Below are 16,614 nucleotides of genomic sequence, written 5' to 3' on the forward strand. Positions count from 1 at the left end.
CTGACCCGCAGCCAATTTTGTAACCATGCTGTCACTGTCCCTTTAGTTTTAGGGCTTTAATTTTGCTAACAAGTCTATTATATGGTACCTTATCAAGCGCCTTTTGAAAGTCCATATACACATCAACCTCACTACCCTCATCAACCCTCTCCGTTACTTCAAGGAAATCAATCAAATTAGTCAAATTAAATGTGCCTTTTACAAATCTGTGCTTTCATTTATTAGCCCATACTTTTCCAAATGCCAATTCATTTTTCTCCCAAAGTTTCCCTACCACTGACGTTAGGCTGACTGGCTTGTAGTTGCCGGGTTTATTCCTCTCCCATTTTTTAAACAGGGGTTTAATATTTGCAAACCGCCAACAAGGACAAGTTCCACACAAAATGTTTCCGTCCAGACTGCCTAAAAAAATCTAAATCTAGGTAAGAGATGACTGCAAAAGCAGCAAGCGTGCACACTTCTCCGCTTAATACATTTAGAACTATAGGGAATTAGAAATAATTTTAACAGACTGTTTTTTCATTGGCAATTTAAAACTTTGATTGCAAAATCAGAAAATGTTAAGCTCAATACACAGCAGTTAGAACTTTAAAAATGGCAATTACCTTTTATTGTACATTTAATATTGAAGGGTCAAAACTTACAAATTATATATTTTCCAAAGACTTGACCATGAAGACATTAGTTTATCTGTTCAGACAAAAGATAATAAAGCTCATTCCCTTCATGTAAGCAATGTAAAAAAAAGGCTGGTAAAACTGTGTTCGGTGCAGTGCCTATACATTTGTTATGGCTTTTAAGAATATCATGAATTAATACACAAGCCATCAATATATCCTAAATTACAAGGTGCTACAAACAGAACTCAGGACAGTTAAAATAAAATTGGACTACTATGTGAAACAAACAGTGGCATGGACATATATCAACATGAAAACCATTCAGGTAATTTTTTCCACCTTCAACATATACCAGTTCATTTTTTTTTTTTTTTTTTTAAAAAGAACAAGCACATATCTACGCTTCTTTTAAATAAATGCTCTTTCACATAAAAAGCATTGAGTTATATTTCTAATGCATGTTAACAGCCATTTAATCATCCGAGTCTTCAGCTTGATCCCGTGAGCGGAAAGGTAATGTGGTCTGTCCTCTTTCAGGGTCATGCATACGAAGGATTCTAATTAGGTGACTGGCAGGCAAAGAACTGAAACAAAATATTTTTTAAATACATGCAATTATTGAAAAAACACTCCAGCAAACACAAATCAATGTTTCCTTTAATTAATTAATGTTGCCGTTGACATCTCCAGACTCCACTATTCCAACGCTCTCCTGGTTGACCTCCCATCCTCTGTAAAGTTCATCTCATTCAACATACTGTTGCCCGTATCCTATCCTACACCAGGTCCTGCTCACCCAGCATCCCGGTCCTCATTGACCTACATTGGTTCCCGGTGCCCCAATTTTAAAATTCTCATCCTCGTGTTTAAATTTCTTTTGTGGTGGCAATGATAGTGTCCCAACGATTCTTTTCCCGTTACTACACAGAAGTCATATTGACCACATTGTTACAAAAATTCAGGCATTAGGAAATATGGCAAGACGGATACAAGGTCTGACTCCAAAAGGTTCGATAAACTGTAATGACTTGATGTGTGCACTAGGCATACATCCCAACTCCATATAATCCATTTCAGCCATTTTATGAAGGGTGAGTTTGTACAGGATCTTGGCTGACATGAGTAATATAATATATTTTCTCTATAGAATATTAAAAGAAAAACGAGACAGAAGTGAATTAATCTAATACACTTATTAATCTAATGTGTTCCCGCAAGAAGCTTTAGAGATTACAGACCTATAGTGATAGAACAAATTGTTAAAAACTGCAGGATGTTGAAAAACACAGAAGAGAGTTCTGGTTTGGGAAAGAATTCCCAAGGATGCAAAGGCCCAATTTTGAGGATATACAGCTACTAAAGTCAAAGGAAATTTGACTGGAACCAAACATACACAGTATCTGACCATCCTGTTTTCCACATTCTTCCTGGTTTGTAGTTTAAAAGTCTACCAACTATTTCAGCCGCTTGCATAAACCAAGTACTCAGTGTACAAAGGTACATTGTTCATTGGCATCATTTCTCACTGACATGGGGAGTTGTTTAGGCTGGAATCACTCATGCCAAAAAATATGGCATTGTCCATTGGTGCAGTGACCAAGAACTGGATTTGCACTAGTAGAACCACGTGAAAAACTCAAATGGCTGTGCAAATGAAATCAAAGGCTTCTTTCCAGCAGAGCTACATACTCAAAGTGGCTCATCTTCAATGCCTACAAGAATGCAATGGTAGCCAGTGCAAGTTGATTGGTTGGTGAGTATTGCTCTCTTTTTTTAAACTTTAACTCTGTTTTATAGTTTCTACTAAGGTCTCGCTAGTGTAGCAGGGACTGTTGGTAAACCAGTTAACTGTAGTGTAATTAGTGGGATTGATTGATTTAATTTAAATTCAATTAATTAAAGGGTAAGTCATGGCAGGGCAGCCGGGCCCCGTGATCTGCTCCTCCTGCGTTATGTGGGAACTCAGGGACACTTCCTGTGTCCTTGACAACTACATGTGCAGGAAGTGCATCCAGCTGCAGCTACTGACAGACCGCATTGCGGCGCTGGAGCTGCGATTGGATACATACTGGAGCGTTCACGATGCTCAAGACATCGTGAATAGCACATTTACGGAGCTGGACACACCGCAGGTAGAGGTTGGACAGGAAGAAAGGGAACGGGTGACCAACAGGCAGAGTACGAGGCGCAGGCAGGTAGTGCAGGGGTCCCCTGTGGCCATCCCCCTCTCCAACAGATACACCACTTTGAGTACTGTTGGGGGGGATGGCTTATAAGAGGAAGGCAGCAGCAGCCAACTTCCTGGCACCAGGGGTGGCTCTGCTGCACAGAATGGGAGGAAAAAGAGGGGTAGAGCTATAGTAATAGGGGATTCAATTGTAAGGGAATAGATAGGCGTTTCTGCGGCCGCAAACGAGACTCCAGGATGGTGTGTTGCCTCCCTGGTGCAAGGGTCAAGGATGTCTCCGAGCGGCTGCAGAACATCTTGGAAGGGCAGGGTGAACAGCCAGTTGTCGTGGTGCATATAGGCACCAACGATATAGGTAAAAAGCGGGATGAGGTCCTAAAAGCGGAATATAGGGAGTTAGGAGATAAATTAAAAAACAGGACCTCAAAGGTAGTAATCTCAGGATTGCTACCAGTACCACGTGCTAATCAGAGTAGAAATAGAAGGATACTTCAGATGAATATGTGGCTAGAGGAATGGTGCCAGGGGGAGGGATTCAAGTTCCTGGGACATTGGAACCGGTTCTGGGGGAGGTAGGACCAGTTCAAACCGGACGGTTTGCACCTGGGCAGGGCTGGAACCAAGGTCCTAGGGGGAGTGTTTGCTAGTGCTGTGGGGGAGGGTTTAAACTAAAATGGCAGGGGGTTGGGAACCTGAGCAGGGAGACAGAGGAAAGGGAAACAAGGATAAAAGCAAAAGATAGGAAGGAGAAAAACAAAAGTGGCGGTCAGAGAAATCAACGGTTTAAATCAAACATGGCCACAGTAAATAATAATTCTAATAGGTCTAAGAGCGTTAAAAAAACAAGCCTGAAGGCTTTGTGTCTTAATAAGAGGAGCATTTGTAATAAGGTGGATGAATTGGCTGCGCAAATAGAAGTAAACAAATACGATTTGGTTGGGATTACGGAAACGTGGCTCAAGGATGGCCAAGACTGGGAACTCAACATCCAGGGGTATTCGATATTCAGGAAAGATAGGCAAAAAGGAAAGGGAGGTGGGGTAGCATTACTGGTTAAAGAAGGGATTAACACAATTGTAATGAAGGATATTAGCTCTGATGAGGTGGAATCTGTATGGGTAGAATTGAGAAATACTAAGGGGAAAAAAACATTAGTGGGAGTGGTTTATAGACCTCCAAACAGTAAGGCGGAGGTTGGGGATGGCATTAAAAGGGAAATTAAAGAAGCGTGCAATAAGGGCACAGCAGTCATCATAGGTGACTTTAATCTACATATAGATTGGGCCAACCAAATTAGTAACAATACTGTGGAGGAGGAATTCCTGGAGTGTTTACAGGATGGTTTCCTGGACCAATATGTCGAGGAACCAACCAGAGATCAGGCCATCTTAGACTGGGTATTATGTAACGAGGAAGGATTAATTAGCAATCTTGTTGTACGAGGCCCCTTGGGTCGGAGCGATCATAATATGATTGAATTCTTCATTAAGATGGAGAATGAAGTAGTTGACTCAGAGACTAGGGTCCTCAATTTAAACAAAGGAAACTACGATGGCCTGAGGAGCGAGTTGGGTAGGATTGATTGGGGAATGGCACTCAAAGGGTTGACGGTGGATAGGCAATGGCAAACATTCAAAGACCGAATGAATGAACTACAGAATTTGTTCATCCCAGTTTGGCATAAAAATAAAACAAAAAAGGTGACCCAACCGTGGCTAACAAGGGAAATTAGGGATAGCATAAGGCCCAAGGAGAGGGCATATAAATTGGCCAGAAAAAGCAGTAATCCTGAGGATTGGGAGCAGTTTAGGATTCAACAAAGGAGGACAAAGGGATTAATTAAGAAAGGGAAAATAGAATGAGAATAAGCTTGCAGGGAACATAAAAACTGACTGTAAAAGCTTTTATAGATATGTGAAGAGAAAAAGATTGGTGAAGTCAAGCATAGGTCCCTTGCAGTCAGAATCGGGGGAATTTATAATGGGAAACAAAGAAATGGCAGACCAACTAAATACATATTTTGGTTCTGTCTTTACAAAGGAGGACACAAATAACCTCCCAGAGATGCTGGGGATCATAGGGTCTGATGAAAGGGTGGAACTGAAAGAAATCAGTATTTGTAGGGAAATGTTGTTAGGAAAATTGATGGGACTGAAGGCTGATAAATCCCCAGGGCCTGATAATCTACATCCCAGGGTACTTAAGGAAGTGGCCCTAGAAATAGTAGATGCATTGCTGGTCATCTTCCAGAACTCGATAGACTCTGGAACGGTACCCATGGATTGGCGGGTAGCTAATGTTACCCCACTATTTAAAAAAGGTGGTAGAGAAAAGGTGGGGAATTATAGCTTGACATCGGTAGTGGGGAAAATGCTAGAGTCCATTATAAAAGATGTAATAGCAGAGCACTTGGAAAGCAGTGACTGGATCAGACAAAGTCAACATGGATTTACAAAAGGTAAATCATGCTTGACTAATCTACTGGAATTTTTTGAGGATGTAACTGGTAAAATAGATAAGGGAGAACCAGTGGATATGGTGTATTTGGACTTTCAGAAGGCTTTCGATAAGGTCTCGCATAAGAGATTAGCGTGCAAAATTAAGGCACATGGGATTGGGGGCAAGGTATTGACTTGGATAGAGAACTGGTTGGCGGACAGAAGAGTTGGAATAAACGGGTCGTTTTCTGAGTGGCAGGCAGTGACTACTGGGGTACCGCAAGGATCGGTCCTAGGACCCCAGCTGTTCACAATATATATTAATGATCTGGACGAGGGAATTGGATGTAATATCTCCAAATTTGCAGACGACACAAAGCTGGGTGGGAGGGTAACCTGTGAGGAGGATGTCGAGAAACTCCAGTACGATTTGGACAGGTTGGGTGATTGGGCAGAAACATGGCAAATGCACTATAATGTGGATAAATGTGAGGTTATCCACTTTGGTGGCAAAAACAGGAAGGCAGATTATTATTTGAATGGCAATAGATTGGGAGAAGGGGAAGTGCAAAGAGACCTGGGTGTTCTTGTGCACCAGTCGCTGAAGGTAAGCATGCAGGTGCAGCAGGCGGTTAAAGCGGCAAATAGTATGTTGGCCTTCGTAGCAAGAGGGTTCGAGTACAAGAACAAGGATGTCTTGCTACAGTTGTACAGGGCCTTGGTGAGACCGCACCTTGAGTATTGTGTGCAGTTTTGGTCGCCTTACCTGAGGAAGGACGTTCTTGCCATGGAAGGAGTGCAGCGAAGATTCACCAGGCTGATACCTGGGATGGCAGGAATGACCTATGAGGAAAGATTGTGTCGATTGGGCTTATACTCACTGGAGTTTAGAAGATTGAGAGGGGATCTCATCGAAACCTATAAAATTGTCAGGCCTGGACAGACTAGATGCAGGAAGGATGTTTCTGATGGCCGGGGAGTCCAGAACCAGGGGTCATAGTCTAAGGATAAGGGGTAAGCCATTTAGGACTGAAATGAGGAGGAATTTTTTCACCCAGAGAGTGGTGAACCTGTGGAATTCTCTGCCACAGAGGGCGGTGGAGGCCAGTTCATTAAGTATATTCAAGAAAGAGTTGGATATATTTCTTAAGGCTAAAGGGATCAAGGGATATGGGGAGAAGGCAGGGACAGGGTACTGAATTTGGATGATCAGCCATGATCTCATTGAATGGTGGAGCAGGCTCGAAGGGCCGAATGGCCTACTCCTGCTCCTATCTTCTATGTTTCTATGAAGCTCATAACTGGCTCTGCAAACTGAAGGAGGGAGATCAACAAATTCTACCACTGGTTCAGCATTCAGGTAGTTCAATCTTCAACTGAATGGAGTTTGTACCTGTATCAACATTACAGTCCTTTTCATAAGTGACTGCAAAATTTTACAGCTAGAGTTTGAGAAAGTTGCACCTGTCTCAGACATCTTCCCAGCTCAAAGATGCAACGTGCAGCATGATTTAATTGGGTGTTTGGGTACTCTTGTCTGACCTATAAACAGATGTGGTGCACAGAGTAAAGCCATTTTTACATTCCAACAAACTAAAAGATCACAATGGACTTGGTTGTTTAATTTAGAACAGGATATATGCTTCAAAGTCACATGTCAGGAGACAACACAAACAATTATGAGCAGTCACTGAACAGTATCCATGGCTCTTGAATAAACAGAAGCTGAAACCAAGTGACACAATACTGGTCTAACCATGATTTGATCAATGATCGTAAATTTAAAACATTTAAGAGCAGAAATTGATACCAACGATTTGAAGAACAGTGTATTCAGCGAACACCAAGGAATAAAAGGTTCTTTTATATCCACAACATTTCACATTTTATCAGTCAAATTATTTGTAACACATCAAGTGACTATTCCTGGTCTTCTGACCATCACAATACTGTGTTGTCTAGGTATCATTTTGGATCACTTGGTAACAATTTTAAAAAATGGCAAGATGCTAAATAGCATGGTCTGAAATGCAGGAGAAAAAGGTAGAAGGAACAACTTTGAGTGTACCAGTTTCAATTTAAGTACCATATTAATGTTAGTGGAAAGAGAAAAACTTAAAAGCTACAGTAAAATATACTCACATGACTACTTTTAATATACAAATGCACTTTACATGGAAACACACAAATTCATGCATGAAATTAAAGAATAGTACATACCTCATACTCTGTGGAGTAAGAAAGATGAACTGACGGTAACGCTGGGAATTTGCCACCTTTAGCATCATGTCCATAGAAATCCTACGATTAACCATATCCTGCAATTGAACAGGAATGTAACTATTAATGTAAAAGTAGGTTCACAAGAGCAATACGCAGAGAAAGCTCTGTATTTAGCCATTTAATGCAGAAATAAACCGACAAGAAGGAACCAAATAACTTACCAGGAAAGCTGTGAGTTAGTGGAGTCTCTTCGCATGTCGAAATAAATTCTACACTATGATTAAACTGAGTTCTCACCCACTTTTTTTTTTAGCTTTGTCAAAGGAATGCACCATTGACAAATCAAAGTTAGCTGGATTATATAAAAAGTGGCACACGTTGATTGTCCCTTTCATTTTCTTTCTATGGCTAAATGTGCATCATTGCCAGACTTCCCTGAAGACTGAATAAAGTAGCTCATTTGCTTTTATGTATAGCAGCTATTCTTAAAAATCAAGGTACACGCCACACATCAAGGATAAGGCAGATTTGTCAACTGTTTTAAAAAAAAGTCAGGCCTTTTTTTTAAACTTTGTAGCTAGAACCCATGTAACCAACCTTGTATGTGCACTTTAACATCGCTGAATTTTAGCGCAAGTCATTTCTCTTTGGCACTGTCATCCTAGAAATTTAAGCTGACCATGATAGCAACAAAGTATCTGCAACAGAAGATAGAAACCACTGTATAGTTGGTTTGGCTCTTCAGAGTCAACCTAACAGCCAAGGGGGTTTCTTCTTTGACCCTTTTCTCAGCTCCATGGCTTATTTCAACCTTTTTAAGCTAAGAACATAACTCACACTTGCTCTATCAAATGAATGCCTGACCATACATGCAATAGAACAAACCATGTTAAGGAGGCAGGTCATGGGTTTGATTCAAAACTTTACTGGTCGGTCCCAAAACTCTCCAACGTCACCTCCACTTCCTATCCAGAGATATTTCCCCTGACAAGTTGCACATGCAGATCAATATAGAAGACCCAACTATGTCTGCAGACCAAGATTCGCCAGGCTGCAGGTCTTCAGGTGAAGTGTCAAATGTATTTAACTGTAAGAGTCTTGCAGCAGTCTGTATACTGTTCACAATGACAAGGGATCGGGTCAAGAGTTGACAGACTAACCTGTACCACTCGCTTATGTTGTGTCCGTGTATAATAAGACACAGACTGCAGGAGAACGGTACAACAGGTGTTTACTCAACGTGGCTCACACTGCAACTGATCTGTACAGATTACTACTCAGTGCTATATACAGGAGTGGTCACTGCCAGTACTGCAGTATACATGAGCTGTAAAAGATAGTTCCCCCCTTAAAAGTATATACATTACAATTCCTCCCCTTTTAGATTAACAGTACCATAACACTCATTTAACAATTAAATATCAAACTAATTACAATTAACACTTTTAACATGCAACATTAGCTGAAAATAGTCTATTTATATATTCAGTCTTTGGGGAGGCTTCCTGATCCTTTCTGGATAGCGCTTTTCCCGAGTGTCTTGCTCTTGGTGCGGAGGCGATTCTGGCCCCCTGTCGTCGGTTGGTTCATCAGCTTCCGATGCTACTGTTTCTGGGGTAGATGCGACCTGTACGTCGGGTTCATCACCAGGTACGTATGGGCGAGGCATGGGGTTGACTTGTTCCTGTGACTCTAGGATCTGGTCAGCATGGCGTCTCACGATGCTCTACCCAACGTCCACTGTGTACATTAGTGGGCCCTGCCGTGTGCATATCGTTCCTGGCTGCCATTTTTCTGTTCGGTAGTCGCGGGCCAAGACTGGTTGCCCTACATTGAAGCTCCTTGTTGGCTTCTCATGGATGTGCTGGAATTGCTTACTCTCAACATCTCTTCGTACGTTTGGTCTGAGCAAATCCAGGCGAGATCTTAACCTTCGGTTAAAGAACATCATGGCTGGGGCCTGGTTGGTGACTGCATGTGTCGCATTCCGGTAGGCGAACAGGAAATTGTCCACCTTGCGCTGCAGCGGAATGTTGTCATTGTACATAGCCTTTATTGCCTTCTTAAAGGTTTGTACGAACCTCTCAGCCAATCCATTTGTGGCTGGATGATACGGGGCGGATGTGTAACGCCTTACCCCATTCTTTTTCAAGAACCTCCGGAACTCTTCGGACACAAACTGTGGTCCGTTGTCGGAGCAAATCTGTTCTGGCAAGCCATTCCTGGCAAAAATGGTCCGTAGGACTGCAATAGTTTTCTCCGTGGTGGTGGAGGACATTTTGATGACCTCAGGCCATTTCGAGTGCGCATCCACGGCTATTAAAAACATTGAGTCCATGAATGGACAAGCAAAATCAATATGCACCCGTTGCCATGGAGATGAGGGCCACTCCCATGGGTGTAGAGGGGCCTGTGGTGGTGCATTTTGGACTTTCTGGCATCCTGAGCAGCTCTTGGTCAGGTCCTCGATTTGTTTATCGATTCCCGGCCACCACACATAAGCCCTGGCTAGGCTTTTCATTTTTACCCCTCCCAGATGACCCTCATGGAGCTCATTGAGCACTCTATCCCTTAACTTGGGTGGAATTACCACTCGGGATCCACACATCAAGGTCCCCCAGCACACTGACAGCTGTTCTCTCCTTGTCGAGAACGCTGGCAACAGTGAGTCGCCATGTGCTGGCCCTCCCTTCACCGTCAAATCATATACCCGAGACAGTGTCGGGTCATTTCGGGTTTCCTTTTCGATACAAGCGTTAGTTACCGGTAGGTATTCAACTATAGTCGAATGGAATATTTCGACAGGATCCACTGCTGGTGCTTCCTCCGCAGTAGGCAGTGGCAGGGGTGATAGCCCATCAGCATTTCCATGCTGTTTCGTGCCCTTATATTCAATCTCATAGTGGTGCGCCCCTAGAAAAAGTGACCATGTTTGTAGTCGTTGCGCAGTCATCACCGGAACGCCCTTCTTCGGATTAAAAATGGAGACAAGAGGCTGGTGATCAGTCAGCAAGGTGAATTTCTGCCCGTGCAGATAGTGATTGAACTTTTTCACTCCCCACACTAGGCCGAGGGCCTCCCCGTCAATCTGGGCGTAGTTACGCTCGGCTGAGGTTAGTGATCGTGACGGAAAGGCTATTGGCCTCTCTGAACCGTCCGAGAATTTGTGCGACAGCACCGCTCCAATGCCGTAGGGTGACGCATCACATGCCAACCGAATTGGTAATGCCGGGTTGTAATGGGCCAATACCTCTTTCGATGTGATTAGTGTTTTGCTCTTCTGGAAAGCTCGTCTACATTCGTCACTCCACTTCCATGGCACCCCAGTTTGTAGTAGGGTGTTCAGTGGGTGTAGTATTGTAGATAAATTTGGCAAGAACTTATGGTAGTAGTTTACCAGCCAGAGGAACAACCTCAGTTGTGACACATTTTCCGGTGCTGGAGCCTTGACTACTGCCTCAATCTTCTCTGGGGACTTATGTAACCCCTCTTTATCGATAACGTGGCCACAATACGAGATCTGTTTTCTAAAAAACTCGCATTTGGGGCGGTTAGCTCGGAGCCCATATTCCTGCAATCTAGTGAGCACCTGCTCCAGGTTGGCAAGGTGATCACTGTCATTTTCGCCCGTGACCAGGATGTCGTCCAAATAACACTGGGTCCCTGGGATCCCTTGCAGGACTTGTTCCATTGCCCTCTGCCAAATAGCCGGAGCTGATGCTACCCTGAATACCAGCCGGTTGTATTGGTAGAGACCTTTATGGGTGTTGATTGTGAGGTATTTTTTTTGATGCTTCTTCTACCTCCATTTGCAGATACGCCTGGGCCAGATCAATCTTAGTGAAGCGTTTCCCTCCAGATAGCGAGGCAAAAATATCTTTAATCCGCGGAAGTGGATATTGTACGGTGTGAAGGACCGGGTTCACTGTTACCTTAAAGTCCCCACAGATGCGAACCTTCCTTGGTTCCCCAGGCGTGCTGCTCAATGACTTTTTCATCACCGGGACGATGGGTGTAGCCCACTCGCTCCAGTCTACCTCGGACAGTACACCTGAACGTTCCAGACTCTCCAGCTCTGCTTCGTCGGCTGGGCGGATCGCATAAGGTACCGGTCTGGCCTTAAAAAATTTTGGCCTTGCGTTTTCTTCAATTTTAATCGTCGCTGTCATGCCTTTTAGTGTTCCGAGTCCTTGCTGGAACACTTCCTTCGTGTCAGTTAGGATCTTTGACAGTCGCCCAGGTGCGACGTCCTCATCCTTTTTGTCAGCCACAGTCAGTGCCTGTGTGGAGTGCCAATCCAGTTGTATTTTCCGGGTCCATTCACGTCCCAGTAATGGTGGTCCTCCATCTTGCAATACATACAGGTCTAGTTTTGGTGTTTCCTTACCGTTATATATAACGGTCACCCTTATTTTTCCTTTGGGGTAGACTTTTTGCCCCGTGTACGTCTTCAAAATAATTTTTGTGTCTCTCAAGGGTATGTGTGAGAATAGCCGCTCGTAGTCCCGTCGGTTTATGACTGTTAGGGCTGATCCTGTGTCCAATTCCATCTTTACCTGCACTCCTGCTATCTTGAGAGTGACCCAAATGGTTCGGTGATCCTCCGTTGTGATCACATTATGTAGTTTCAGACAACTCAGTTCCCTGCTTTTGGAGTCGTTATCACTCTTTTGTTCGTCTGAACTATTCTCCGTCATCTTATGTACCTTCTTGTACTTTTCTTTGGTAGGTTTCTTATTGCTGGTTTTCTTTCCTGACCTGCAGACTCGTGCTATGTGTCCTACTTTTCCACACTGTCTGCACACTTTGTCTTTGAACCAGCAATCATTCTGGTCGTGTGCTGTTCTGCCGCAGCGATAGCACTTCTCTGTTCTATATGACATTTCGTTTGTGCCATATTCTTGCGGTCTCTGTTGTATCTCTGCAGCGCCCCGTGCTGCTGCTTCATATGATACTGCAATGCTGAAAGCCTTTTCCAGCGTAAGGTCCTTTTCAGATAAAAGCCGTTTCTGGGTTCCTTCACTTTGAAGCCCACACACAAACTTGTCCCTTAAGGTATCTGCCAGTCCCGCTCCAAACTGGCAGTGTTTCGATAGTTTGCGCAGTTCTGTTAAATAATCAGCATTGCTTTCATCCTTATGCTGGTTCCGTTTGTGAAACTTGAATCTTTCTGCTATCAGCAGCGGTGTGGGGTTTAAATGTTCCTGTAGTATCGTTACTATGTCTTCAAAACTCTTTTCCATTGGCTTCGTTGGGGTTACTAGATTTCGTAATAAACCATACCTCTTTGCACCCATTAAATTTAACAATACCGACGCTTTCTTGACATCTGACACCTCATTTGCCTTGCAGTATACCTCTATTCGTTCGACATATGTAGTCCAATCTTCGACTTCATTGTCAAATGCGGTGATACTGCCACTCTTCGGCATTTTGGGTGTGGTTTAAAATGGCGTCTCCCAATGGCTTAAAATGGCGTCTCCCGCGCTTTTCTTCCTCCCCGCTGCTGCCAACGCCGCTCCCGGCGGTTCTCGTGGCAATGGCGGCGCCCTGTAGGTTTCGCGCACTTCTCCTGCGCTGCTGCCAACGCTGCTCTCGGTGGTCCTCATGGCAATGGCGGCGCCTCGCGGGTTTCTGCGCGTCTCTCTCTCTCCCTCTCTTCGACGCTGCTCGGCCCCTGAACACCGGCTGCGCCCTGTGCGCTCTGCCCTCTCTCTCCCCCGTCGACGCTGCTCGGCCCTTTGCTGTGCCGCTCGGTCAGGCTCTAGCCCACCGCTGTCCGGGAAGGGTCTGCGCACTACCTGTTGCCAGCCCGTTTCGCTGGACCACCTCGACTGGAAAGCCAAGCCTGGCTCTCGACAGCCTCCCCCGCAATTCTCGAGTCTCTGCTGGATGACTGGGCGGTTGCCCGTGGTCGACGCCCGAGTCTCTGGCCTTGACCTCCAATCCACTGATCTCCAGGAACGAATCCCCGGGAGGTGATGCAGAGTTGCAGGTAGGTTCGAACTTGCCTTGTCGCCAATGTTGTGTCCGTGTATAATAAGACACAGACTGCAGGAGAACATTACAACAGGTGTTTACTCAACGTGGCTCACACTGGAACTGATCTGTATAGATTACTACTCCGTGCTATATACAGGTGTGGTCACTGCCGGTACTGCAGTATACATGAGTTGTAAAAGATAGTTCCCCCCTTAAAAGGTATATCCATTACAGTTCACAAGTTACAATCCTCATTTGGATTGTGCCCAGTGTGTGTTTTCTTCACTCAAGTCCAGTGGTTGGGCTCTTTCTCTAGGGGGAACAGGCTCATGCTCTGGATAACTGATTTGTTATATTTCATCTGGAATAGCACAGAGCAAACTATGACCAGTGAAATAAAAAGCTCTCCTGGTAGATTTTGATAATCTATCAAGTCACAGTTCAAGGCAAACAGTTTATATGAGTGTGAAAGCAAAATGTTGAAATTATGTATTACAGACAAAGGAAATGTGACTAGGACCCAGGATGTATGGTACACCTTCGTTATGCAGTTCTTCCTTCAGGCTCAAACATGGGGCTCAACAGAAATGGTTAAGAAACAAGTCACTTGTGTTAACCAAGCAGGAGCTTTTAGTCTCAGCTGCTTGCCGAATCAGTTCCCGACACTCCCTCGTTGAGTCGCTTCCGTGTTCAAACAATTGTCAATAAGTCTTTCAAAAGGTGTGAAGTCAAGAAAACACACAAGACTGGGTCATAAATGCAAGATAAATCAGTTAGCGGATATATATGGAGTTAGGGCTCCTGACTTCTAAGCAAACGTAGGGAAGTCTGGCAGTACAGGCTGTGAAAATGGAAGGTCACACGAGGTCCAACCAAAATCAGTCATCATTTCTAATTTTTCTACTCATGCTAGAATATCCATGTGGAATATAATGATACTTAATTGTATGCCTGCATTATAAACACCTAATTCATTTCATCATGCAGTAATTTCTCTCAAAAACAAAAGTTGCTAAGTTTTCATGAGCAATTTCACTAAAAGGAGAGGTTGGGGGGAATTTTGCCAGCCCTGGGGAGGCGGGACTGCCGGGAAAATGGCAGAAACTGGGAGCGGGTACCGAATCCGCTCCCAACCCGCCTCCGTGCCATCTTCCCGGGAGGCAGGTCCCCGACTCCTCGAGGTGGGAAGGGGATTACAGCCACTTAACTGCTTGTTAACAGGCAGTTAAGAGGCTTATCCCCATTTTACTAACACAAGTGCGGGCTTCCCGACGTCGGGAAACCCTGTCAGGATCAGTGAGGCGAGCAGTGGGTCTGTGGGGGTGAGAGGGGTGGAAAAGTGCCCTGTGGAGGTGAGTGATGGGTGCAAGTGTGGAGAGGTAAGTATGGGAGGTGAGTGAAAAGTGTTAGAAAAAGTTTACTTACCTTTGTTTCTTCCTGCAGACTTCAACCCTTGGGGATCCAGAGGCTCATCTCCACGGCAGAAATGACAGAATGGCTGCTGCATTCTCCGATGCAACAGCCATATGATTTCTGCTCAGGAAAGAGGTTTGGTGAGTCTTGAGTACAAGAACTCACCAAAGAACAGAGATCATCATTGTTTGACAGCTTCTCAAAGCTGTCAAACGATTACAATTCATCAGTCAAAAATTTTTGACAGATGAAATGTCATATGCTGACTTTCTGTCTCTGGCTTTCCCTTAATTGGCCAGCTAAGCCTGCAGGGTGGGCTTAACAAGGTCAATCAAGGGAAAATAGCGTGGGTTGGCCGGACGTTGTTAGGGGCTGGACTGAAACCCGACAACCAGCAGTCCTGCCCCCAACGTGCCCCCATTGATAAAATTCCCCCCGTTATGTCAGTTAACAATAATATTGAATATTAATGAATGAACATGATACAATCTTTACCCCAGTGGCTTTATACCCACTGTTGAAGTACAAGAGAATGCAACCAACACTTAAAAAAATCTAAAACATAACAACATACCACCTATTTAGCCAAAAGGCCTTTGCCATTAACTTCATTGGTTAAAATACAGTGCTAGATGACAAACATATCACTGGAAAAAAAATTACAAAATGTTTTTAGAACTAAAATATCTTCTGTGCATCAGCATTGCAGATAAACGGTGTGAGGCCATAATATTACAAATGTCCAACGCAGTTTTAAAAATAAACTTAACTGGTACAATTTCCAAAGTTTAATGTGCTGTTCCAAGGATTCAGCCCAAAATAATTGCATGCTAGAAATAGACAAGCTCCAGTATTTTGTGCTCTAGGACTGGACTGTGACCAAGTTAAAAGCTATGAGTTGCAATAAATGTTACTATTTTTACATTTATTAAGTGAAAGATTAATTGAGCCTAGACATAAGCGTACCATATAAACATCAAACTCATCCAGACAACGGAAAGGAGACTCCATGGTGTCCCATAGGGAGAGGATAAAACACACAGTTGAGAATGAACGCTCACCACCAGAAAGGGATCGCATGTCACTGAGTGCTGCCTTGTCTCCCTCTCCAGGTTGAACCTTTAATAAATAAGAGATGTCCAATAGTGTGAAACAGAAAAGTAAATCTAGCTAGAAATAACAAGAAAAAAACAATTCATTTTGAGCAAAATGGCTTACAAAATATACAAAGCAACAGAATCCCTGTTGGGGGAAAAAAAGGTGTAAAGATAACATTCCTCCCCACTCAAAAAAAAAAATTGCCTTAAATTTGCTCATCACCCTGTTCAATTAACATACAAGTACAGGATGTCTTCGTTTTTTCAAAATTGTACAGGATAGTTGCACAATGTAAGCCTTCACAAACAACGAACAAAAATTTCAGCGTGGATTTCAGTTGTGTTTTGTTAAGGGGTTTTTCATTAGTCATTTTCTTCACTGATGCAACTATTTTAATATTCAGAATGTCAGCAGGTGACCTTTAGGTGTTGCTGCTGACAATTTACTGAAATAGTTTGTGTTTTGTCAATTTCCCTACAAAAGGGTTCAAAAACAGAGGCAGCGTCAGACCTATTTACCCTTGGATCTGCAATGCATTAAGCAGTTTATACCATCAGCCATCTTACCCATGCTTTGTCTCAGTTATGGCTTCCTAATGACTAAAAAGCCATTAAAGATCCATCTACAGTGTGTCTTTCAGAGTTTTAAAATT

The 16,614-nt window shown here is 43.6% G+C and overlaps 1 protein-coding gene across 6 annotated transcripts in view; it reads right to left on the minus strand.

Annotated features, from left to right (window-relative positions):
- The window catches only part of LOC147112491 (structural maintenance of chromosomes protein 6-like), a 157,480-nt gene that overhangs the window by 27,504 nt on the left and 113,362 nt on the right, over positions 1–16,614 (minus strand). For 3 of the 6 annotated variants that reach the window (XM_085996788.1, XM_085996786.1, XM_085996787.1), the window contains 3 exons: positions 15,831–15,983; positions 7,467–7,564; positions 581–1,204 (listed from right to left, as the gene is read on the minus strand). In XM_085996788.1, the coding sequence (XP_085852914.1) occupies positions 1,093–1,204; positions 7,467–7,564; positions 15,831–15,983 (363 nt within the window). In that variant the 3' untranslated portion in view covers positions 581–1,092. Of the gene's footprint in view, positions 1–580; positions 1,205–7,466; positions 7,565–15,830; positions 15,984–16,614 lie in introns of those variants that run through there. The other 3 variants (XR_015079511.1, XM_085996790.1, XM_085996791.1) reach the window with 2 other exon arrangements.

The sequence above is a fragment of the Somniosus microcephalus genome, chromosome 9 (assembly GCF_052327205.1).
Source record: "Somniosus microcephalus isolate GS21.2 chromosome 9, FLI_Smic_1.0, whole genome shotgun sequence".
Taxonomy (NCBI): Eukaryota; Metazoa; Chordata; class Chondrichthyes; order Squaliformes; family Somniosidae; genus Somniosus; species Somniosus microcephalus.